We start from the raw sequence: 25,608 nt of genomic DNA on the forward strand, positions 1-25,608 counted from the left end.
TTATTGTAACACAACTGCTTAAAGCACATTTACTTAGCAAATACAAAGAAAACACAAACCTTCAGAAGTCAGTCAGATTTCATGAGTCAAGAAAGTCCATTATTTTCTCCTGTGTGGTTGATTCTCGTGTTGTAGAGCTAAACTCGCTACTCGCGGCACTTTTATCACCCAAAAGAACGGCTCCACACTGCAAAAAAAAATAAAAAATCACTTATTGGAATAACTTGATCGTGACTTTTTCCTTCTACTCACTAATATGGCTACAGCTTAACAATGTATCAGACCGCGTGGAACCACACTCCCTCTAAGTGGCCAAACCGGGTACAACATGAACAGCGCTTCAAATAAAGGCACACAGACAAAGGCAAGACAGTATAAAATAATTTAAATAAAATCAGTTTTAGTACTTCTGGAAATTTTAATCTATGTGTTGATAAATTAGAAACGTAAAACTTTCTTTTTTTTTTGCCAACTTTGTTTTAAAAGCTAAACAGTGCTACTTGTGTCCCTCAATATGACACAAATAAAGCTCACATTTTGGCTTTAATGTAGGAACCGAGGTCTGAGCTTGTCATCCCATCCAACTGTCTGCTGATTTTATGATTGATGTAAATTGATGTGGCTGCTTTGCCATGACTGGCAAATTTCCTTTTAGCGTTATTTGATTGGCCAGTCCCCGAAGTAAGAAAGTCTTGGCCTGCCCGTAAATCGGCTATTTTACCGTAATTATTCCGCTTCACCAAGTTCACCCCCTTCTATAGATCTCCTTTCACTTTTCAATTTGTTTTGTCACTGAAAATAGGCTGTTATCAGCATTACCAACCCACTATACATTTCATAAGGATTTTTTTTCACAGACAACGCAGATGCTGATACGGCGAGTGAAGGTAAGCTTATCTTTTATACCTGTAAGTGCTTGCAAGGCGAGTCCGTCTTGACGAGATAGCGTACATGTTGCGACCACGCAGTGACATAAACGTGCACATTTGTGCTATTCACATAAGCTTGTAAATGTCTACAAGCAACCAGAATAAAATATAAAATAAGATTTCCTCGCTCCAGCGATTGACCAATATTGAAGCCGTTCAGAGAAAAAATATCGCTAGCATTTGAGTTGCCAATCACGGCGAACTAACCACTGCCTGAACAAATAGCGTGGGGCAACTTCAACAATATACTTGCGGCTAGGTAACCGTTTTCAGCAAGTGGTGAAATCGAGTCTTACTGCATACATGGGTGCTATATCATTAGCGAGGTGCAATGTGTCCGCTTTGGTGATCGTTCTTATTGTGCAAATGTGCAAATGACCCCTCCACGGTAACATAGTAAAAATTTTTTTTTTTTTTTGCAAGAGTTTGTTTGCTGTTGTTGAGTTCCTGCCGTATGGAGTGTGTGAGACTAATTGGTTGACCTTCCTAGGTCTTGCACTGCTTACTGGCACCATTTGGTGACTCAATTGATGCTTACCAAACACATATGCTAGGTTAATTTAGTTCTCTAAATTATGGTCAATATTTACAATAACACATACACTACTTTTTTTGTAATTTGTCCTGTTTACAATACTGTGCAAGTTCAGTTCATTTAATGAAGACTAGTCAAAACTGTCTAAAATAATTAAGTTCATAAGTAAATTCTGCTAAATTTATTTTGATCTATGTAAACATGCTACTGTAAGTTTACTGAAGACTAAATTTTCTTTTGTTTACTAAAAACATGGGTGACATTGAGGATGCTAAATTGTCAACGTTCAGTTCATCGAAGATTAAACTGTTTGTGATCTTTACCAAAACACATGCGCTCACTAAAGATAATATTGTCTTAGATGGTTACAAAAACATATAGATTACATTCATTGAAGTCCAAAACTCAAATGTTGGGTCTCATGAAGATTTTAACTCTTTGACTGCCAAAAACGTTAAATAACGTTTAGTAAAATCCTATGGAGGAGTGCCAAAGACGTTAAAAGACGTTTGTTTCAAAACAGGTGAAAATAACCATTTTCTATTGTTGATTACTTAAAAACGGAATAAGGTAGAAACAAACTTTTTTTTCTGATGAAAGATGAGAGTCCAATCTTTCATTTGGTAGTATGTGTGTTTCCATAGTCCAAACACATAATTTTCTATGGACCTTGAAAGATCAGTCAAAATGCTTAAAATCGGCTGGCACCCACGGCATCCCTTTTCTGAAAACGTCTGGCAGTCAAAGAGTTAATAGCTTAGATGGTACAAAAACACAAACGCTCAGTTCACTGGAAACAAAACTGTTTATAGAAGGATGTAGATTACATTCATTGAAAGCTATAAATCGTCTTCAAGTTCATTAAAGCTCATAAACTACCGTCATTGTCAGGCCCGGACTGAGCCATCTGGAGGGACAATTCCCGGTGGGCCGTTCCATATTTTGGGCCGCGAATTGGCAGGCAGGCAGGAGTAAATAAAAAGCATACATGTCATTGTATGTTGACTGTCTCATTGTCAATCAATTGCACGACTGGCAGAGCTAAAGCTACGGAAGCCCATGGGGCGAAAAACGCGAGCGCGACACAACGAAAGAGAGAAGAAAAAAAACATCGGTGTTATAATTTTTTTAACCGTCCACAACAAAACACTGGAATTAATTCCAAAAATGTATTTGTCGTACCCATCCCTCGTTTCCAGTTGTCTGGGCCATCATGGAAGGCCTCTGCGCCGCAAAGAGCTTAATGTATTATTTCACCAAGGCTTGTTTTAAGCCTTTTTTATTAAAGTGAAACAATCTTGTCACCCACCTGTTGCTAGTTCTGGGGACGGGTATTTAGTGTCGGCCTGTGTCAGCACACGCTAATCCCTAGCCACTATTACCAGCGTGACCTATTCCTGGTCATCATTTTGTGTACGTGTGGCGATTGTACTGTCGGTACCTGACAGCTTTCTCCATCCACTGTCCTCTTTTCGGACGCCCAATGTCATAGAGAGAAAATGGTCTACTGCTGACATGCTGATTTCCTCCCCTGTGTGCTGACAAGTGTGTGCAAGTAAGACACTTGGGTTTTACCGCCTTGGGCATTTTGGTGATTAAGTGGTATGAAGGGGGGGCAGAGAAACTACTTTTCTCTAGCATGTAGTGTTTGGGAAAAGACATTAAAGACATTAGATCTGTCTTGCAAGTAAACGTCAAAAGTGGAATGCCATCCTCTCACCACCTTTGCCTGGAATTCCACCATCTGCCCGCGGGCTTAACCCACTAATTGTGGCCTCACTTCCTACGCCATTGTCGCATGCCTGTGGCTCGCTTTTCCAAGCCACGGTTATATTAAGAAGCGGGTGTTTTAGTGGAACGGACGTCATGCTATCAGCCGAAATGATCACTGTTTGTGTATAACGGCCGCCTGATTGATGTGCCTGAGGTTCCTGTGGTCCAGTTTCAAAGAGGCTTTGGCTGAGTCTGGCTTTTTATTAGATAGCACCGAGGGTGGAAGTAAACAGTAGCTACGATGTGGGGTTGTCATAGAAATTAGAGTAAAATGCAGCTTTTTTTTTTTTTTTTTTAAGATTGACTGGCGCTGAGTGGGTTGGATTTGATATGTGTAATGCAATGGGGACATCTACTGGCTAACTTTAGACATGACAACGTAATGAAGTATTTTTGAGGGAAATCAACCGCTACTCGTTTTATTAGTATAAATAAACAAATCTATTTTACGACAAGTACATTTCCTCACCTACCACACTACTAGGACGACTGTTAATGATAATAATAATAAGATTTAATAATGAGCAAAATCACAATACGGATAATGCTTCTCAAAAAATATTTTAGCTAAGAAGAGTTGTGCACATTTTTTGTAGTTATTGACAAAAATATATGAACTTAATAAATTTTAATTTAATAAAATTAATAGCTTGATTTAATTTGGGTTTAAGGAATAAATTAACGTGGACGTTTTGTTAACTTTTGATTTTTCTTAATTTCTAGGCATGTTCGATACTTATTTTCGGAGTGATACCAGTATGTGTACACTACTCTTCAGTAGTCACTGGTACCAAAACCAAATACCAATACCACTATTACTTTTGATATATAATATACACCCCCCCCCAACACAAAAAAGACAGCTAATTTTAAAGAAAGATATATCCCAATAAATAGCCAATAGCCAAATACCTATAGTATCAGTACTCGCCCATTATTATTTTATTTTATTTTTTTGTAATAACGAGTAAATAATAAAATATAGTAATTGTATTAACTTTGAAATCGAATTTGCTGTAAAACAAATCAATTATTAACGCTTAATTTTATTATCATAGAAAAAAATTCTAAGCTAATTTAGATACTAACCCTTATTTTAATTTGATTTATGTTGTTTGTTTTATGTTATGCATGTGTTTCTGTAAAGTGCTTTGTTTCAGCTGTTTGAAAGTGTTACATAAATTAAGATGACTTGACTTTCAATTTTGTTATTCAGATAAATTTCATTACATTACCTCTTATATTGTTAGATATTAATGTTGTAATTACAAACATAAGTAACTCAATTTCATCATTGACTCTTAATTGATAAATGCTTGGTGCATTATCTAATCAACTTTGATTCAAGCCTACAATTTATTGACAAAATTATCATTCCCTCTGTTTTATACTGCTGTTGCTCCTACTACCAAAAAAAAGTATTGTATCAATATATGGACCCCAATTGTGTTTCAAAATGTAAAAAAAATCTTGAATGAAAAGAAAAACTAGAAAAATTACCAAAAAAAAAGTATTGTATCAATATATGGACCCCAATTGTGTTTCAAAATGTAAACAAAATCTTGAATGAAAAGAAGAAAAACTAGAAAAATTACCCCAAAAAAAAAAGTATTGTATCAATATATGGACCCCAATTGTGTTTCAAAATGTAAACAAAATCTTGAATGAAAAGAAAGAAAATGGCAATATACGTCGTGCTAGTAGCAGCATCCCTGCTTCCTGACTCCTCAAAGATGAGAACGACATCGCTTTAGCGTCACGATGCTCACGTCGACCAATCACATCCTCGACCCCGACTCCTTGTTATACGACGAACAGCCGCGTTGTCCAATCGTGGCATTACAACGGCCTTTCGCGCACGCCTCCTTTCTGGCTTAAGCCAATCGGGGCCGAGCAGTAATTACTAATTCATTACAATGCGAAGGGGAGTGACGCAGTTATTGAAAACCAAAAGCTACTCCACGCTTTCCCGCGTATGACCTGAAATAAACTCCGCCAATCTTCCCCCGGGTTGCGGGCGACGAGCCTCGGACATCGCCGGCTGTGTGGACTGGGGCTGTATGTGCCAGTCGTCGCGCTCCTTGGTATTCGGGTGCCATTCCGGTTGGAGGTTGCGGTCGAACCCCGAGGACTCGATGCGATAACCAGAGCGAGACATGCCGCAGCCCAAGTCACGAAAGCTCGCCATCCTCGGCTACCGATCCGTAGGTGAGAGCCGCTCACACCACGAGAAGGGTTTGCTTGATCCTCTCCGGGTGGAGGGTGCCTGCGACCGGGGCCAGGATGAAGCGGGCCCTGTCGGGGTCCTCGCAGCATCCCTTCCTCCCTTCACCAGGTGAAGGCGGCGCCGGCGCCAGGCCTCCGCCTTAAAAGCTAAACCGTCAACATTTTTGACATACTTTCGCCGTCAAACAACGAAATGTCGGCGATAAGCCACACCCCCACTAGGCTAATGCGAGACGAGCGGATGGATTTGACGCATGACTGGCCGGTTATGTCACCGCTAGCACGGCAAACGGGCGCAGTTTAGATGCGGTCTAAAAAGAAAAGAGAGAAAAATGGAGGGGACCCAGCGTGTTGGATGCTTGAATATTCAGTTTGTAGGTTGTTGGTTTTTTTTGTGTGTGTGTGGGGGGGTACTCCATGTTTGTAGCTAGTGCCAGTGGACCTACATTTACTCATCAGCAGTGAGTGCTAGACGTTTATATAACTACAAATAATGAAGCCTAAAAAAAGGTATTTTATTATATCTATACTTATTCTGATCTGTACCATTTTCAATAAATACAGTTGTATCAAGAAAGGGTTATGGTTTGAAAATAGAGTGTCTAGGCAATTGCTAGGGTTTAAAGCCAAGGTTAAGGTTTCTAGCCAGGGTTAGGATTTGTTATTAGGGTTTCTAGCCTGGGTTAGCATTACAAGGCTGGGTTTAAAGACAGGGTTAAGGTTTCAAATCAAGGTATGGCTATTGTGTTTGTGTTGGCCCTAAAAAGTGGCGGTGGGCCCCTACATTCCTTTTCTACATCTTTGTTTCCTTCCTCCCTTTTATTTATCCTTCACCCTTCCTTTGATACTATGTTTTGGCAAATACCAATTCCAGGTATTAGTATTTTATAATATTTGGTACTCATGGAGGCTACCGATACATATGGTTAAAAAAAACAACTGACAAGCAGGAAGTCCTCCTTGGCAGTAATTGGCACTATGCTGCTGCAGTTGATCTTCTTTTGTTATTGTTTTAAATTACATTTTATATATAAAAAGTACTAGAAGTATCAGTATTTTGTATCAATGAGTACTCAAATAGTGAATACTTGTACTGGTATCAATTTAGAGGGGGAAGAAGTGGTATTAAACATCCTTATTTAATACAATAGCGATCCGGACGTTGACATGACGCGTCTCAAAATGGGTGTTAGCAAAGCCATTTTGGCAGCATAGAAAACGCATCTGGCACTTTCAGTAAATGGCAAACGGCACACTTTAACAATGATTGACAGCTGTTGTGGACCACAATGAGAAAACGTACACACAAATAAGGATCGGGCATGCCCCAGGTTACGAAAAGAGGAACCAATGTGTAGCCAATGGAGCACTTTGTACATGGTGGCTGAATCTGTAGATGCTAACTGTTACCACCCGCAAAATGTTTTTTTTTTCTCATTAATTTGTGCTGCTGCGGTTTGATAGATATTACACAGTTGAATTTAATCACTGACCAACACCATAAAGAAGACTTTTTACAGCATATATGATGGCGGCGATAGCCTAATTAGCAGCTACTAAATTGCTAATTTGGGCTGAAAGTTGACGGATAAACGCTAGTTTTTGCCCTCCTCGCCGTTGTAGTCAATTAACGCTGCGCCACTACTTTGCTGCTGCAGGGGGGCGTGTTCAGAAAAAAAAGTCACGTGACGCCCGGATCTGTCTTGATAACGCCCCTCCTTCATTGAAGATTAAGGCCCAGGTGTTTACAGCAGAATATTGGAAATATGGTAACTAGGGCTGCACGATTATGGAAAAAATAGTAATCACGATTATTTTTGGTAATAATTGAAATCGCGATTATTCAAACTTTTTTGGGGGTACAAAACAAGACAATGTTTAAACATTTAAAAAATATTAAGACAAATACAATTATTTGAAACACTATAATTATGTAAGTTCCTTTTGGACCAAACAAGATTTATTAAATGAGTTATTTTAAAATTAAATAAAAAGGTGAAATTTTATCAATTTAAACAACTCAAAATTCGTATTAATAATATTTTATTGTTATTTACGATTACACCGATTTTGTAATTGTGGAGTGTAATAATTGAAATTGTAATAGAATTTTGATGAATTGCACAGCCCTAATGGTAATTAATTAGGGGCAAGAAATAAATTTTTGGGGAAGAGTGTCTATACTGACAAAGGCAGTATTTGAGGAAATACGGTAATTGGGGCAGGTGCCAATTGGCCTGAAAGCCATTACGGCAGTCAAGGAAGTAATTAAGGCAGGGCATTTATGAACAGAGTCCAGTATTTGAGGTATTTGGGTCATGGCATCCAGTAGAGCGGAGGCCAATATTTGATGAAATTTGGGCAGGGCCTCTATTTGTAATTGGGTCAGAGCACCTGTTAAAGACAAAAACGCTATCATGTGAAATATTTTAAATGGGGTGTAAAATGTATTACATTGCGGGCCACCATTTTAAAGTTTACTGTAAATGAAGTCTGTAGTAATATTATAATTGGGGAATGGTGTCCAGTAGAACAGAAGTGGCTATTTGAGGAAATACAGTACTTGTACTTGCATAACACAAGGTAAAATCCTCCGCTCAGGCCCTGGGTGTGAACAACTTAAGGTGCAAAACAATTAAAGGACAATGTCAAGTGATGGGTGAGTCTACCTGTTAGTGAGCCACGGACGCAACCACACATTTCCAATGATTACTCATAAGATTTTTCTTCTTTGACAGGAAAGTCCTCTTTGACCATTCAGTTTGTCGAGGGCCAGTTTGTCGACTCCTATGACCCCACAATAGAAAACAGTAAGTACTTGATGAGGAGGATCACATTATCATTTTTTGTCCCATTTGCCATCAGAATTTTGTCTGTTGTGAATTTGCATAAGGATTTGCATCAAGCTAACAATTTATTATTATTTTTTTTTAGTACACATGTATTTAGTTTTTATTTTTGAACGATATTTTAATACTATGTCGGTGATACACTTTCATCCAAATACTCAGAGGTTTTATTCCTAAAAAGTGCATTTAATATTATTTTTAAAGTAGATTTCCATATAGTAAGTCACCAAAACATTATGCACATTCTTTCACATACCACTAGAGGGAGCGTGTGTTTCACACAAGGACTCACTGCTCTGTATTGTGTATGCTAATGTGAATGCCTGTTTGTCTTTATGTGCCCTGAGAATGGCTGGCAATCAGTCCAGGGTGGTCCCCGCCTTTTGCCTAATATCAGCCTTTATTTGAAAATTGTAGATCTTCTCCGACCTGAGCTTTCAAGTCAAGAACAGGATAACTCGTGGTCGGATTATATAAATGAATATCTTATTCACAAGCATTTTCAGAAATAGGCAGATTACTGAAGATTAATTAGTTTTTTGCACTTGATGGAACTACAGCATTTGCATAGATGCCATTCAAACGTGCATTTTCCGTAATAGGAGGATAACTTCCTCAATGTCTGTCAGTTCTCCAACAATCCAGCAGATGTTTCAGAGACTCTAGTGAATCAAGAAATCCAAACTTTCCTGAAGGCTTCATCGTTTTCCTCGAGCCTGGTGTCTGGCATGCCGTTATAAATAACTTTTAAGCAGTTGGTGCAAAAGCAAAGCGTCAGCGTTCTCTATGAGTCGGCACAATATCGACGTGTCCCTGCACCCGATGAACCCGCTCGCGAAGGAACCACTCCGAAGAGCATGGGGAGATGTATCACTGTTTTATGTGTTTTCTTCTTCTTCACTCTGCAGCATTTACTAAAATGATCACGATAAACGGACAGGAGTATCATCTTCAGCTGGTGGACACAGCGGGACAGGTAGTATATACCCTTCCTGAAAAATAAATGCACACTACTAGACTTTTCACCAATATGATCAGCGATATTAGATGCAAGGTTATTATGGGTAATGAAAACTAATGAGATAGCTAAAACTTAAATTGGGGGGAAAAATAACAACAAAAAAATGTATAGAAATGAAAATGTTTAAAAAAAAAAATCTTAGCTTACTAAGAATAAAACTAACTATAATTATAGTGAAAATGACCTTTTTCATCTTTTTTGATTATATTTATTGTGGTATTGCTATACAGCTGTACGGAAGAAAGAAGGTCAAATGAGAAAAGCCTGGCGTTCTGCATAGCATAGGGGGAAACCCTGCATTTTTTTGAGAGAGAGAGACAAGATATCCCTAGTCGTAAAATATTTAGAATTTATTTACTTTACTAGAAGGGTGTTCTTATTAACACTAAAACTAACTATAATTATAGTAAAAATGACAATTTTCTTCTTTTTTTTTTTTATAAATATATTTATTTTGGTATTTTCTATATATCCGTACAGAAGAAAGAAGGTCAAACAAGAAAAGCCTGGCGGGCGCTGGGAGAAACCCTGCATTTTTTCTAAAGGGGAAAAATATCACTGGTTGTAGGGTATTTAGATTTTATTTACCGTACTAGAAGGGTGTCCTTATTAACACTAAAACTAACTATAATTATAGTAAAAATGACAATTTTCTTCTTTTAAAAAAAAAAAAAAAAAATTATTTATTTTGGTATTTCTTTACATCCGTACAGAAGAAAGAAAGTCAAACAAGAAAAGCCTGGTGGGCGCTGGGAGAAACCCCGCATTTTTTTAAAGGGGAAAAAATATCACTGGTTGTAGGGTATTTCGATTTTATTTACCGTACTAGAAGGGTGTCCTTATTAATACTAAAACTTAACTATAATTATAGTAAAAATGAAAATGTTCTTGTTTTTTTTTTATATATATATATTTATATTGGTATTTCTATATATCCGTACAGAAGAAAGAAGGTCAAACAAGAAAAGCCTGGCGGGCGCTGGGAGAAACCCTGCATTTTTTTTAAAGGGGGAAAATATCACTGGTTGTAGGGTATTTAGATTTTATTTACCGTACTAGAAGGGTGTCCTTATTAACACTAAAACTAACTATAATTATAGTAAAAATGACAATTTTCTTCTTTTTAAAAAAAAAAAAAAAATTATTTTGGTATTTCTTTACATCCGTACAGAAGAAAGAAAGTCAAACAAGAAAAGCCTGGCGGGCGCTGGGAGAAACCCCGCATTTTTTTAAAGGGGAAAAAATATCACTGGTTGTAGGGTATTTCGATTTTATTTACCGTACTAGAAGGGTGTCCTTATTAATACTAAAACTTAACTATAATTATAGTAAGAATGAAAATGTTCTTGTTTTTTTTTTTATATATATATATATATATTTATTTTGGTGTTTCTATATATCCGTACAGAAGAAAGAAGGTCAAACAAGAAAAGCCTGGCGGGCGCTGGGAGAAACCCTGCATTTTTTTTAAAGGGGGAAAATATCACTGGTTGTAGGGTATTTAGATTTTATTTACCGTACTAGAAGGGTGTCCTTATTAACACTAAAACTAACTATAATTATAGTAAAAATGACAATTTTCTTCTTTTTAAAAAAAAAAAAATATATATTTATTTTGGTATTTCTTTACATCCGTACAGAAGAAAGAAAGTCAAACAAGAAAAGCCTGGCGGCACTGGGAGAAACCCCGCATTTTTTTAAAGGGGAAAAAATATCACTGCTTGTAGGGTATTTCGATTTTATTTACCGTACTAGAAGGGTGTCCTTATTAATACTAAAACTTAACTATAATTATAGTAAAAATGAAAATGTTCTCTTTTTTTTTATATATATATATATATATTTATTTATTTTGGTATTTCTATATATCCGTACAGAAGAAAGAAGGTCAAACAAGAAAAGCCTGGCGGGCGCTGGGAGAAACCCTGCATTTTTTTTAAGGGGAAAAAATATCACGTTGTAGGGTATTTAGATTTTATTTACCATACTTAGAAGGGGGACCAACTATTTGGAACAACCACCCACCCCACCCCTAAAGTGTTAATTTTTATCGTACTATTTCTATCCCTACAGGATGAGTACTCCATCTTCCCACAGACGTACTCCATAGACATAAATGGCTACATCCTGGTCTATTCTGTCACGTCCAATAAAAGGTGTGCCTTCCTTGCGCTAGCGGTGGCCAACATAGTGGCAAAATAACTGATTAATAAACGGGCATTTCTTGCAGCTTTGAAGTGGTCCAAGTGATCCACGAAAAACTGCTGGACATGGTGGGGAAAGTTCAGTGAGTACCGCGTCATCGACTCGTTTCCGAGGCGGGTGCATTCCGCAAAGGTATGAAAACGTGTCACTTTTCTTCCCCCCCGCGCTAGAGTTCCCATCATGCTCGTCGGAAACAAGAACGACCTCCACATGGAGCGGTATGTCGTCAAATGATCTGTGCTGTAGATGGAGGCGGGGAGTACATAATGATGTGGCCTTTTATCTTTTCTGTTATAGAGTAATCAGCTGCGAAGAGGGGAAAGCATTAGCCGACTCCTGGAACGCTGCATTCATGGAATCCTCGGCCAAAGAAAATCAGGTACAGTGAAAACATTTGCCTCATTTTGTTTAGGAGCTTAGGGGCAAAAATATTCCCAAACATGTTTTCTTGACAAAATTGCAGCATAGTGCATTTTGCGCAAAATGCACTACTTTTCATCTTCTTTTTTTTTGAGAGCGAACAAATTAACCCTGGAGAACCCACGGGGTCAAATTTGGCCCCTATAAATTCTGCTACTCAGATAACAAAGACCTTTTTTTTTTTTTTTTTTTTTTTTACAAATTTAACTTCAAAAGTCCAGAGTGCCACTTCTGACCCCTGCATGGGGCCATCTAGTGGATGAATATTGCACTTACATGAGCCAGAGTGGTGGTGACAAGATGGCTGGCAACATGCTGTTTTGTTGAGCTGGAAATCAATCCAAACAAAACCATCTTCTCAGCAAACCATCAGATGGTAAAATTGTGGGGTTTTTTTTGGTAATCTATTTCAAATCATGTTGCAGAATGCCTAGGAGTATGTTTTATATATATATATATATATATTGATAAATTAGCAACTCTGAGCTAGTTAAAAAAAAGGGTTGAAATTGAAAAATCATATATTTTGGTGTTCAGTGAACTTATAGCAGTCATTTAATGTATAATTCATAATTTTCCAAAGAAGAAAAGGGTTCTTGGGTTCTCCAGGGTTAAATTTCAAGTCAAGGTTGCCACTGTATATCACGCGCAACACACTCCCCATCATCTGTTAGTGATATTTGGGGTTCTTGATTGATCAGGCCCATGGAGGGCATCAAAACAGCGTCATGAACGGCAAATCTGTGTGTGCAGACGGCCGTGGAGGTTTTCCGCAGGATGATCCTGGAGGCGGAGAAGATGGACGGCGGCGCTCAGCCTGGCAAAACGTCTTGCACCGTCATGTAGGGGCAGCCCCGCAACCAACGTGACTACACACACACACACACACACATGCACACAAGCAAACAGGCGGGCACTTTGGTCATGATGTCAGCCCATCATTGACGGATATCAGTGCTTTATGATGAAAAGCCTGGAAAAAAATACACGGGCAGGTTTATGTCCGTCGATCCGGGTCGAAACAGACGATCCTTCTCTGTCTTTTTTTAAATTAATTAATTTATTTTTTAAAGGCTTCATGTCATAAAGCACTCTCTTTAGCATCCGTCAGTGCCAGGTCGACGTAACGACGGAAGCGCCCGCCTGTGCAAACAAAAACACAAGACAGGACAACCGCACTGCACTAGGATATCCCGTTTTACTTGAAGGCTAGCTAACGCCACTTCTCCACTATCGCCCCCCGGGTCCCGATGATCCTCCATGGCCCCGGAACTCGTTATTTATCAGTGTCGTCATCCCATGTTTTCCTTTGGGTGCGTTTGGTGAGGAAGCGGGACGAGTGGCGCTCATGAATTTCATCACAAAAGCGTGTATCAGAACAAGCCTTTTTTCCCCACCATATGATCATGATAATAAGAACGGGAGAAAGCCCACGTTTCTTCTGGTACTTTTGATTTCTTTCCATATATCAGTAAGTGTCAGCCAAATAGTAGTAAGCAAACAAAAAAACTTCATCCATTTTTTTAAAGTTGAAAATGTTGTACAAATGTTTTGGATTGTAATCATTAAAGCCAAAAGTGGTTATGTAAAATGCGCTTGTCTGCTCTTTTTTTTTTCTCACCCTTTTCTTTATTTGAGGGGATTTGTCATGGTGTGCGGTTGATAGTGGACCCAAATGCAGGAAGGCAGAGTGAGAGGAGGCAAGCGTGCTCTTTAACCCTGGAGAACCCACAGGGTCAAATTAAGCCCCTATAAATTCTGCTACTCAAATAGCAAAGACCTTTTTCTTTTTCTTTTACAAATTTAACTTCAAAAGTCCAGAGTGCCACTTCTGACCCCTGCATGGGGCCATCTAGTGGATGAATATTGCACTTACATGAGCCATAGTGGTGGTGACAAGATGGCTGACAACATGCTGTTTTGTTGAGCTGGAAATCACTCCAAACAAAACCATCTTCTCAGCAAACCATCAGATGGTAAAATTGTGGGGTTTTTTTGTTAATCCATTTCATATCATGTTGCAGAATGCCTAGGAGTATGTTTTATATATATATATTTTGATAAATTAGCAACTCTGAGCTAGTTAAAAAAAAAACACATATTTTGGTGTTCAGTGAACTTATAGCAGTCATTTATGTATAATTCATAATTTTCCAAAGAAGAAAAGGGTTCTTGGGTTCTGTTCTCCAGGGTTAATGTAATTTAATTGAAAGAAAAACAAAACCAAACAACTTTCAAAAACAAGATACAAAGTACAAACCAAAACTGGAAATAAACTCACTAAAACAAGCAGGACACACAGGAGCTGGAAACCGGGTGTGACAAAGACGGGGTTGTCGTTTCTCAATATGCATTCTTGTCCGTACTTGCGTCCTTGTGATGTCTTGAAACGTCATCAGTCGCAACCCAAGTACTTTTCCAAATGCGAGTACGTAATAAGCCATAAGGGTCAAGCAAAGAACAGACGGAATACCCGGATGTTATTATTACTGCGAGCTTCCTGGTTATGACGCATTCCGTAACTGTGTACCGCGTGACTAGATGTTATATAATTATGAGTAATATATTAAAGAAGTATCATTTATTTGAAATTATACATGCGATTTATCCAATTTAGGATTATATTGGGGGGGGGGGGGACATTCTGGAAAGACACCGATGTGAGTTGCAGGTTTTGATCTGATTCTCCTGAAATTGTGGTACATACATCTATAAAAAATATCTTTGAAGATATAGTAAATCATATTTAATATATATTTTTATATAATACTGTAAATTGCCGTAAAACTAAGTTGTGTAAAAAAGGACTAGATTTAATAAAGTTGTACTTAACATGTTATATATTTTTTATTATTTACACTCATAAAAGGGGAGGAATACAATACTTCCAAACGTGATGCTGGTGGGGGGGCAGCAATGCACATGAAATGAAATATGAAAGAAGAAGAACAAATGTGATGCTTCTCCGCTGCCATTCGTTCCTTGAAGTACCAAATGCATCTTGGGATATTTCCTCTATGCCTCCTTGGTTTAAGCTAACAAAAAAGATGGCACTAACACAATGTTTCGTTCGACATATTGTTCAAATATTTTGCGGCTCCAGACAGAATTTTTGTTATTTATTTGGCCTAAAATGGCTCTTATGACAGTAAAGGTTGCTGTGGCCTAGGTACTGGTAAACATCTAAATAAATAGTATTCTTTATAAGGTCAAGGTTATGTGTCGCCCCCTGGTGGAAACGGAAGGGAGGTGTCACAGGCTTGGATACTGCACTTATATAAATAGGCATACAAATAAAGGAAACCTGATATTATGTAAAGATATTGAACCGTCAGTTTAATACACAGTTAAAAATGTCACCAAATAAATGCTCAAGTAAGAATTTTATTTTAATGATGTCAGACAATTTACAATTCAGTTTCAAGTTCATATTACAAAACAGGAAGCTGAAAGAGTTATACAGACAATTTTGGTATGGTTATGTAAGACGGGAGATGCTTCCTGATGAAGCTTTCGCCAGAAAATCGGACCGTGGCAAGAATGAGCGATTGCCCTCGTTACGGCAAAGTGTTGCACAAGTCGGTGGAGCAGCAGTCTGTGACAAAGTCCGGATTGCGGCCAAACCAATAGCATTGAGAGTCACTAATGCATCCCCGCAGCATGCGATCTGACAGAGAAAAGCAAAGAGTATAAAGATTATTACCACGCTTAGTATGATGAAAATGAATTTAGCATTTTTGGCCACAGATTGGACCAACTAAAACAAGCGTTTGCGTTCCAAGCTTCCCATTTAATGTATTACGCGGAATCACTTACAATCCTTGAGTGTGACAAATCCACAGAATTTTTCATCTCTGTCACACTCCTGCTCAGTGAGCTCACACGGTGCCCCCGCCGGTCCGGGCTCGCAGTAAAAGCACTTCAAACCGTCACCTGAGGAAAGAAAGAGCAAATCAGCAACAACAACAACAACAAAAATGTCATATTCAATAAGTGGAGGCGCGCTCACCGACTGTGAAGAGCACGGCGACGCTTAAAGCCAACAATAGAACCTTCATTGTTTTTTTTTTCTGTGAGAGAAAAATGGGACACTTAACAGGCCACACTTCTCACAAAAGTTTCAATATAATTAAATGGTTTAACCTGCAATCGGGTAACGTTAGCTCAAAGCTACCTTGGTGACTTGTAGTTTGCGATTTCTCAGTCAGTGATACCAGCTTGTTGTCATTCCTTCTTTTATACTTGCTCATATTTACTCATCGTGTTTACACAGTCTGACGGCAGCTAGCAGAAAATCGCGACAACACTCACAAAGACACATCCACAGATAAAAGTTCTACTGAGGAAATAAGGAAAATGTTAACATTATTAACATTTTTACTTCTTTAGTTTATATTTTAACCATGTTGAATTTAGTTATAGATGTGTAGAGCAGGTGAAATAATGTTAAACTCAATACAACTCGACCTTAACCTATCTGTTATCTTGTTTTTGTCTCAATTCCCTTTCCAGTGTCTTGCTTGAGAAAGTTCAATCTGACATACTGAGATTCTGTTTTGAGAAAGTGCACACTGAGAACATGTTTTGGCTAAAATATGAAGAAAGTGCAAGCTGGCATATTAAGATTCTGTTTTGTTCCCACGTGAAAGATCAACATAGCATATTGTGAGAACCAATCTGTTTTTCTTATTCGACGGGAGGAGAAGAGGCGTTTTTCTTTCATACTCGGATTGTACTAAAGGGCTGTCTCTCAGGGGGGGGGAGGCACGCACTCTTGGATGGCACTCTTTACGTGATATTCAACTGTGTGACCGGAGATCTCTGTAATAAATCATCCTTGCAAGGAGCCTTTTCACAAAGAAGTCTCATCTTCAATTTATTGGACACGCAAAAGATTACAAATTATTGTTGACGCCATCAAATGGTGACCCCGACGTGATGATGGGGGAAATACTGGTCTGTCTGTGTGGATCGTCGCGAAGGGAGATATGCACACAAACAGTCCATGTTGAATTAAATAAATATAAAACTATAAGTTAGTCTCAATGTGATAATTATATAGTCCGTGAGAATGAATGAATTCACAGGAGGACAATTGAAGGTGACCGGACTTTGACCATGGAGGAGAGTAAGTTTTGGCAAAGACGACACTCATGGCGGAAATAAGGTGAATATTTTCTATTTCCGAAACAATTGAAGGATCTCTCCCCGGGGTGCTCACGGTTCCGGCCGGACGTGAGCAGCTCTGGGGGTCAGATGTTATTTTTATGGGTTTTACTTGCTGGTGATAGTTGCATTTATTTTATGGCTGGAAGCACATTCATACCATATCTATAACAGTAAATATCATGGTAAAACATTTGATTAATCATTATATACCATAATATGGGTTTCCTAGGAAAATTTGATCAGACAATAGAACCCATTTATAAGCTGTAGACAAAATTGACCTCATCAGATTTGAATTGGCTATAAGATTTTCATTGTTGCATTAATGAATGTGCTTAGGTCATTAAACTCAGCCAAAGGCTGGATTGTGATTGAATGTCACAACAAACAGAATTTTTCCCCAGGACGGACCTACAGAACTTCACTAACATTTACTAACTCCAAACTAACAAAAACTACCAAGATGCTCTTTCAAAAAGAAGGAATTGTGAATATGTATGTTTATAAGTGACTAAATGAAAATGTCCTGCACCCAGATGAGGTGATGGAGAGGTCAATCTGATCCAGTTCACTGGGGGCACATCGTTCCACATCTTGCCTATCAGACCCGACGGGTCCGCCTCCTGCTCAACCCCCACCAACGGGAACGACCTGACGAGTCAACTGGAAAACCAGGCCTGCTTCCAGTGTCCACCTGACAAGCTGGGGACATCACTCAATGGAGATTGAGTCTCGCTGAGGACATCACTCGATGGAGATTGAGTCTCGTGTTCTTTTCCGGGCATCATTCCACAAAGATTGAGTCACACCTTGGGAAGATAAATCCCGGTGATCATTCCTTGCATCTCTGGCAGTTGACGTGGGTTCTAAAAGAAGCTGAAGGACCCTCTTAAAAAACAAAAAACAAACAAACGCAAGAACAAAAACGCCTCCTGCTCAACCCCCACCAACGGGAACGACCTGACGAGTCAACTGGAAAACCAGGCCTGCTTCCAGTGTCCACCTGACGAGCTGGGGACATCACTCAATGGAGATTGAGTCTCGCTGAGGACATCACTCGATGGAGATTGAGTCTCGTGTTCTTTTCCGGGCATCATTCCACAAAGATTGAGTCACACCTTGGGAAGATAAATCCCGGTGATCATTCCTTGCATCTCTGGCAGTTGACGTGGGTTCTAAAAGAAGCTGAAGGACCCTCTTAAAAAACAAAAAACAAACAAACGCAAGAACAAAAACGGAACTGACAAACGTCCTTCTCATTCAACAAAGAACTTCATCACTAAAAGCGACAACACGTCTTCAATTGCGTCTTCAATTGCGGTTATATCATGACACTCTTTCTCATATTGACTGTCATGCCAATCTGGTATTTCTGGGATCCCCTCGCCACAACTTTGAACATAACCACAACACATCGTCTTCATATATGATATGCTTATTTCACTGAAAAAAATCTTTTAATGAATCACATTGTTCTTGGCATATGACTGACCTCCTCTCCTGCTAAAATAATGTTTTCATTTGCTCTTATTTTAATGTTGCACCAGCCATTTGCGACGATGAAGATCCCGCTGGAATCTTTTGGTAAAAATGTTTAAATGTTAAGTTTTTGGGCTTTTTCAAGCCCAACAGAGGGAATGTTAACATTATTAACATTTTTACTTCTTTATTTTATATTTTAACCATGTTGAATTTAGTTATAGATGTGTAGAGCAGGTGAAATAATGTTAAACTCAATACAACTCGACCTTAACCTATCTGTTATCTTGTTTTTGTCTCAATTCCCTTTCCAGTGTCTTGCTTGAGAAAGTTCAATCTGACCTACTGAGATTCTGTTTTGAGAAAATGCACACTGAGAACATGTTTTGGCTAAAATATGAAGAAAGTGCAAGCTGGCATATTGAGATTCTGTTTTGTTCCCACGTGAAAGATCAACATAGCATATTGTGAGAACCAATCCGTTTTTCTTTCTTACTCGGATTGTACTAAAGGGCTGTCTCTCAGGGGGGGAGGCACGCACTCTTGGATGGCACTCTTTACGTGATATTCAACTGTGTGACCGGAGATCTCTGTAATAAATCATCCTTGCAAGGAGCCTTTTCACAAAGAAGTCTCATCTTCAATTTTTTGGACACGCAAAAGATTACAAATTATTGTTTACGCCATCAAAATTAAAACAGTTATGACTAAATCTGGGCAGAATACCCTCTTCAGTGGCAACTCTACATGTTATGGAAATGGTGAAATATGCTAATGCTAAGGCTGTGATGCACAGACTAGCATAATAACAGCGTTAGCTTCTGAAATTCACGGTGCTCCGTGAAGAAGTGTGGCGGGATGTTTGTGTTTGGCTAGTGGCTACATGTCAACATGTCACAAAAATGCTCTCCTCATCTTGGGCGCTCGCTTTCTTGTTGTCTGAAGACGACCTAATCAAGATCCAGCCCGCTGGTTGTCAAGCTAGCAATGGCCCAACACTATGTGGGACGGGATGAAGGCTAGCATACTACTTGAATGAGAAGCCTCCATCCTTAAAACAAGCCAATTGCCGTTGAATATTCTGCGATTTCAAGATGGCCCTGATGACGTAGCCATGACCATTACTTCATGGACATGGACAGTACAAAATATTTAGAATGTTCCCGGGAACTAAGTGATAACGTCGTGTGCCAGAGGAGACAAATCCTACTAAGTCGGGATTGTTTTGTGAGGAGATGGTCGTGGTGAGGAAAAAAAGGATGAGTGGTTGCGCGAGTTGACCTGGCTCAGGTATTTCAGGGAGACAAAATGGATGACCTGCATAAACTTCTGTAAAATTTGAAGTTGGGTAAACAAAAATGGGTGAATACAGTCTTTCCAACATTTCACAACAAAGAGACCCCCCAACTTAATCAACTCAGCACATTGTTTTGGAGCCTGCTTTGCTGTTGCTAACTAACATTGTTGCCATAAATGTCAGTCATTTATATTTTCAAGTCCATCTAAAATGGCCGTTACATGACCTTTTTAGTAGAGATTTTCAATACAATTTTTTTGTCACCAAGACCAAGTACCAATTCCACTAATATTTTTGATACATCAAACTTCCACACAGAAAAAAATGACGGATGATTTTAAAGAAAGACCAGCATATCTTCTAAAAAAACAACAACTTTTCCAAATGCAAGTACGTAATAAGCAAGCAAAGAACAGACAGAATACCCGGATGTTATTATTACTGCGAGCTTCCTGGTTCTGACGCATTGCCGTAACTGTGTACCGCGTGACTAGATTTTATATAATTATGAGTAATATATTAAAGAAGTATCATTTATTTGAAATTATACATGCGATTTATCCAATTTAGGATTATATTGGGGGGGGGGGGGGGGGACGTTCTGGAAAGACACCGATGTGAGTTGCAAGTTTTGATCTGATTCTCCTGAAATTGTGCTACATACATCTATAAAAAATATCTTTGAAGATATAGTAAATCATATTTAATATATATTTTTATATAATACTGTAAATTGCCGTTAAACTAAGTTGTGTAAAAAAGGACTAGATTTAATAAATAATAAAAAATAATAAAATACTTCCAAACGTGATGCTGGTGGGGGGGCAGCAATGCACATGAAATGAAATATGAAAGAAGAAGAACAAATGTGATGCTTCTCCGCTGCCATTCGTTCCTTGAAGTACCAAATGCATCTTGGGATATTTCCTCTATGCATCCTTGGTTTAAGCTAACAAAAAAGATGGCACTAACACAATGTTTCGTTCGACATATTGTTCAAATATTTTGCGGCTCCAGACAGAATATCTGTTATTTATTTGGCCTAAAACGGCTCTTAGGTTGCTGACCTGTAGCCTAGGTACTGCTAAACATCTAAATAAATAGTATTCTTTATAAGGTCTAGGGTTATGTGTCGCCCCCTGGTGGAAACGGAAGGGATGTGTCACAGGCTTGGATACTGCACTTATACTGCACCTTTTATTTGACCTGGAACAATTTCATCCAGTTTCAACACATTTCAAGCTTTCAGGATCACATGTTAAGCATATGTTGCACTCTGGTTGATATATCGTATCCAACAGGACAAGTATATGTGTGTGAATTCTGAACAGTGATGAGGTCAGAGAATAAAGCTCATATATGAATTCTTTATACCATGTTGTGTATTACTGTATCTTTTTAAAATCCCACAGACCCAGATCCAAGTTCAAATCTAGGTTTGGACAGGGTTCAACACTGACATTAACACCTTGGGAACTGTGAACGCTGAGGGTTGGTCTGAGATGGGTGAGGCAGTTGGAGGACTTGGATGGAGATTTGGCAAAAGAACACAATGCGGTACCTTCTAATGCCAACCAAATCTTTTTTTTTTTTTTTTTCTGGGCAGAGCTCAGTATTGATCATTTGACATGTCATCATCATTGTTCTCCCTTTTTTTTTGTGCGTGTGTGTGTGTGTGTGTGTGTGTGTGTTTGTGTGCGTGCGTGCATGCGTGCGTGCGTGTAAAAAAAAAAATGAATTCCCATACCGTTCACCTAAACCGAACACTTCAAAATCCAGCCAGAGTCGTGGGGCCGCCAGGAGACCCAAAGGGGGACCAAAGAAAAGAAAGAAAAGCGAAGCCCAGCACCGACCAGACACCACCCACCGGGCCTCTAACCAGAGTCCTTCACCAACCCCAGAGACATCTAAATTCCAACAAATCAGGGAGACCTCAAGAGACCAAAGGAGAGACTGAGGAAAGGAAGGAAGGACAGACGAAGCAGAGTGAGATCCACAGACACCAGCCTCCACCGAATCAATGACCTGAGGGAGAAACAAATTGTGTCTGAGTTTCGATAGATGCTGGTGTGGTGGATCTGGCATGCATGAAAATCTCCACCAAAGAGGGGAACCGTCGACCCCCGCCAGGACAGAGCAAGCGCAACACCTCAGGGCCCCCCAGGCCGCGGCGGCGCCAAAGGACGGCCCCCGGGCCCCGCAGGGGCCACCGGTCGGAGAGCAAACCCAGGAGCAGGAGCGCCCCCCACCCCAACGCGGCCCGCGCCCCCAACCCAACGCAGCAGGACGGGGCACTGCAGGCCCACCAGGCACCACCACCGGCCCACAACCCCCCACGACCCCCCTCAAGATATTGAACCGTCAGTTTAATACACAGTTAAAAATGTCACCAAATAAATGCTCAAGTCAGAATTTTATTTGAATGATGTCAGACAATTTACAATTCAGTTTCAAGTTCATATTACAAAACAGGAAGCTGAAAGAGTTATACAGACAATTTTGGTATGGTTATGTAAGACGGGAGATGCTTCCTGATGGAGCTTTCGCCAGAAAATCAGACCGTGGCAAGAATGAGCGATTGCCCTCGTTTCGGCAAAGTGTTGCACAAGTCGGTGGAGCAGCAGTCTGTGACAAAGTCCGGATTGCGGCCAAACCAATAGCATTGAGAGTCACTAATGCATCCCCGCAGCATACGATCTGACAGAGAAAAGCAAAGAGTATAAAGATTATTACCACGCTTAGTATGATGAAAATGAATTTAGCATTTTTGGCCACAGATTGGACCAACTAAAACAAGCGTTTGCGTTCCAAGCTTCCCATTTAATGTATTACGCGGAATCACTTACAATCCTTGAGTGTGACAAATCCACAGAATTGTTCATCTCTGTCACACTCCTGCTCAGTGAGCTCACACGGTTCCATCGCCGGTCCGTGCTCGCAGTAAAAGCACTTCAAACCGTCACCTGAGGAAAGAAAGAGCAAATCAGCAACAACAACAACAAAAATGTCATATTCAATCAGCGGAGGCGCACTGACCGACTTCGACGAGCACGGCGACGCTTAAAGCCAACAATAGAACCTTCATTGTGTTTTTTCTGGGAGAGAAAAATGGGACACTTAACAGGCCACACTTCTCACAAAAGTTTCAATATAATTAAATGGTTTAACCTGCAATCGGGTAACGTTAGCTCAAAGCTACCTTGGCGACTTGCAATTTGCGATTTCTCAGTCAGTGATGCCAGCTTGTAGTCATTCCTTCTTTTATACTTGCTCATATTTACTCATCGTGTTTACACAGTCTGACTTTTATCCAAATATGTTCTCACAATCTACCCAAATTAAGATTATTAATGAGATGAACACTTGAAAAGGACAACATCCTAGAAGATGGGAAGCAACTGTGTATGGGACTTTTTAAAGAAGACATGTTATTAGGGTTGCCAGAAAAAAAAATAAAAAAAAAAAAATTTTTTTTTTAAAAAAAAGGGTTGCCACCTTGGATTTGAGAAAAAAAAAAGGGACACCTGACCAACTTGGGCACTTAACAGTCAAGCCTGAAATTATTCATAACCCCGACAAATTTTGAAAATGTTGACATTTTAGCGTGACAACATTCCAAAACGGTTCGCCGAAGAAAATATTGATGTTGAATTCAGTTGAAAATCTGTAGAGGGAACGAAATATCAGGGTTATGACGAGAAGACCTCATCGCTAAAGATGAATTTGCTAAAATATCAGCACAGTCATGCAATAAGCTGATCAGCAAATATAGGACGTGTTTTATTTGTTGTAATAGCCAATAAAGGCTTTTCTATAGATTTTTTTTAGGAGAAAATTATGAATAATTTTGGACATGCCACTTTTTGTTCAAATGGATATAAAAGCTGATAAATGTTTTTTTCCCCACAGAGACAGAGACTGTAATGTATGTATGTCCCTCATCACAAAACAAACTGAACTAAGAGTAATGTTTTTTTATTCAACTAGTCACACACACACGTAAACTACAAACAACATACACTCAAAAAAACACACACAATGAGATACAAACACGACGTGGCAACGTGTATTGTGAGAGGAGGAAAGAAATTACCGTAATCACCCCATTGAAATGAGCACAAACGGTGCCAGAGTTACCGTAATCCAAAGTTTCTTTTTTTTCTTAATTTTTTATTTTTTGTTCACCCCCACAAACATACACACAGACAAACATGGTCTCCCAGGCGAGGAAGCGAACCCACGCCAACCTGCATCGAAGGCAAGTGCACCTACGGAAAAGTGCTCAGCATAAAGCGTTCCACAGAAGCGCAGGGGGCATTTATCAAATTGGCTTTTGGCATTCTTCTTAAAAAAACGTGACAAATTGTGCCCTGCGAGAGATATTTGCACAGGACAGCTGGTAAAAAAAAAAAAAAAGAGAACAATTCTGGGAAAAACTGGACGGGTGGTGTTGATGAAAATGATCTTTTCCTCCGCGTGTTTGTTTTCTTTCGGGTAGTGAGAATGTTGGTTATCCGAATACAAGCTGGAGATCGATGAACAGTTGCTTCAAAGCTTTTATTTCTACAGAATATTCCGGGCACAAGCGAGTTCCAGACAATGGCTGCAGCCTCTCACAAATGCCCAGATTACAGTTACTACATTCTTATACTATCTTGAAGGCCGGTACCACAAAGCCCCCAGCAATCAGCCCACCCGGAGTTCACCGGACATGAGATACTTTAAAGACATCATACTAACACATTGACTTCAACCACAGACAAATGGTCTATTGTTGTGAAAATAGAGGAGCTAGATAGGAGCCAGCTAGCAGAAATCGCAAAAACACTCACAAAGACACATCCACAGATAAACGTTCTACTGAGGAAATAAGGAAATTAAAACAGTTATGACTAAATCTGGGCAGAAGACCCTCTTCAGTGGCAACTCTACATGTTATGGAAATGGTGAAATATGCTAATGCTAAGGCTGTGATGCACAGACTAGCATAATAACAGCGTTAGCTTCTGAAATTCACGGTGCTCCGTGAAGAAGTGTGGCGGGATGTTTGTGTTTGGCTAGTGGCTACATGTCAACATGTCACAAAAATGCTCTCCTCATCTTGGGCGCTCGCTTTCTTGTTGTCTGAAGACGACCTAATCAAGATCCTGCCCGCTGGTTGTCAAGCTAGCAATGGCCCAACACTATGTGGGACGGGATGAAGGCTAGCATACTACTTGAATGAGAAGCCTCCATCCTTAAAACAAGCCAATTGCTGTTGAATATTCTGCGATTTCAAGATGGCCCTGATGACGTAGCCATGACCATTACTTCATGGACATGGACAGTACAAAATATTTAGAATGTTCCCGGGAACTAAGTGATAACGTCGTGTGCCGGAGGAGACAAATCCTACTAAGTCGGGATTGTTTTGTGAGGAGATGGTCGTGGTGAGGAAAAAAAGGATGAGTGGTTGCGCGAGTTGGCCTGGCTGAGGTATTTCAGGGAGACAAAATGGATGACCTGCATAAACTTCGGTAAAATTTGAAGTTGGGTAAACAAAAATGTGAAAATAGTCTTTCCCACATTTCACAACAAAGAGACCTCCAACTTAATCAAACAGGTAAAAACAACTTAGCACATTGTTTTTGGAGCCTGCTTTGCTGTTGCTAACTAACATTGTTGCCATAAATGTCAGTTATTTATATGTTAAAGTCCATCCAAAA

At 39.4% G+C, this 25,608-nt stretch overlaps 2 protein-coding genes and 1 long non-coding RNA gene across 6 annotated transcripts; 1 reads left to right on the forward strand and 2 right to left on the reverse strand.

Moving 5' to 3' along the window:
• Positions 1–5,134: 5,134 nt before the first annotated feature.
• Positions 5,135–13,551, forward strand: rheb (Ras homolog, mTORC1 binding). 3 transcript variants are annotated; one of them, XM_077555681.1, is made up of 9 exons: positions 5,504–5,837; positions 8,065–8,122; positions 8,202–8,273; positions 9,221–9,288; positions 11,407–11,489; positions 11,564–11,620; positions 11,709–11,756; positions 11,836–11,917; positions 12,712–13,551. In XM_077555681.1, the coding sequence occupies exons 1-9, from the start codon at positions 5,796–5,798 to the stop codon at positions 12,802–12,804; spliced, it is 603 nt and encodes a 200-aa protein (XP_077411807.1). In that variant the 5' UTR covers positions 5,504–5,795; the 3' UTR covers positions 12,805–13,551. The 3 variants fall into 3 exon arrangements, with proteins under 3 accessions (XP_077411808.1, XP_077411807.1, XP_077411809.1); XM_077555683.1 differs by lacking the exon at positions 5,504–5,837 and adding an exon at positions 5,913–5,973; XM_077555682.1 differs by lacking the exons at positions 5,504–5,837; positions 8,065–8,122 and adding an exon at positions 5,135–5,445.
• Positions 13,552–15,322: 1,771 nt separating this feature from the next.
• On the reverse strand, positions 15,323–16,190 carry LOC144042753 (uncharacterized). Of its 2 annotated transcripts, none has more exons than XR_013290971.1 (4): positions 16,133–16,190; positions 15,968–16,028; positions 15,775–15,891; positions 15,323–15,625 (listed from the first exon to the last, which is right to left on the reverse strand). It is a non-coding gene; the product is annotated as an uncharacterized LOC144042753 (long non-coding RNA). The 2 variants fall into 2 exon arrangements; XR_013290970.1 differs by having other exon boundaries at positions 16,102–16,185.
• Positions 16,191–22,297: 6,107 nt separating this feature from the next.
• Positions 22,298–23,348, reverse strand: LOC144044524 (uncharacterized). Its single transcript, XM_077558991.1, has 4 exons — positions 23,072–23,348; positions 22,940–22,998; positions 22,750–22,866; positions 22,298–22,600 (listed from the first exon to the last, which is right to left on the reverse strand). Exons 1-4 carry the CDS (start codon positions 23,176–23,178, stop codon positions 22,458–22,460), a joined length of 426 nt encoding a protein of 141 aa, XP_077415117.1. The 5' UTR covers positions 23,179–23,348; the 3' UTR covers positions 22,298–22,457.
• Between the last annotated feature and the right edge of the window lie 2,260 nt (positions 23,349–25,608).

Source organism: Vanacampus margaritifer, chromosome 2 (assembly GCF_051991255.1).
Source record: "Vanacampus margaritifer isolate UIUO_Vmar chromosome 2, RoL_Vmar_1.0, whole genome shotgun sequence".
In the NCBI taxonomy this organism is placed as follows: Eukaryota; Metazoa; Chordata; class Actinopteri; order Syngnathiformes; family Syngnathidae; genus Vanacampus; species Vanacampus margaritifer.

Coding starts and splice junctions, on each gene's coding strand:
- rheb (XM_077555681.1), top strand. CDS start 5,796: ATGGAGGGGACCCAGCGTGTTGGATGCTTGAATATTCAGTTT. Junction 5,838..8,064: donor GATGCTTGAATATTCAGTTT/GTAGGTTGTTGG, acceptor TCCTCCGCTCAG/GCCCTGGGTGTGAACAACTT. Junction 11,918..12,711: donor CCTCGGCCAAAGAAAATCAG/GTACAGTGAAAA, acceptor CTGTGTGTGCAG/ACGGCCGTGGAGGTTTTCCG.
- LOC144044524 (XM_077558991.1), bottom strand. CDS start 23,178: ATGAGCAAGTATAAAAGAAGGAATGACTACAAGCTGGCATCACTGACT. Junction 22,867..22,939: donor CGCCGTGCTCGTCGAAGTCG/GTCAGTGCGCCT, acceptor TTCTTTCCTCAG/GTGACGGTTTGAAGTGCTTT. Junction 22,601..22,749: donor ATTTGTCACACTCAAGGATT/GTAAGTGATTCC, acceptor TTTCTCTGTCAG/ATCGTATGCTGCGGGGATGC.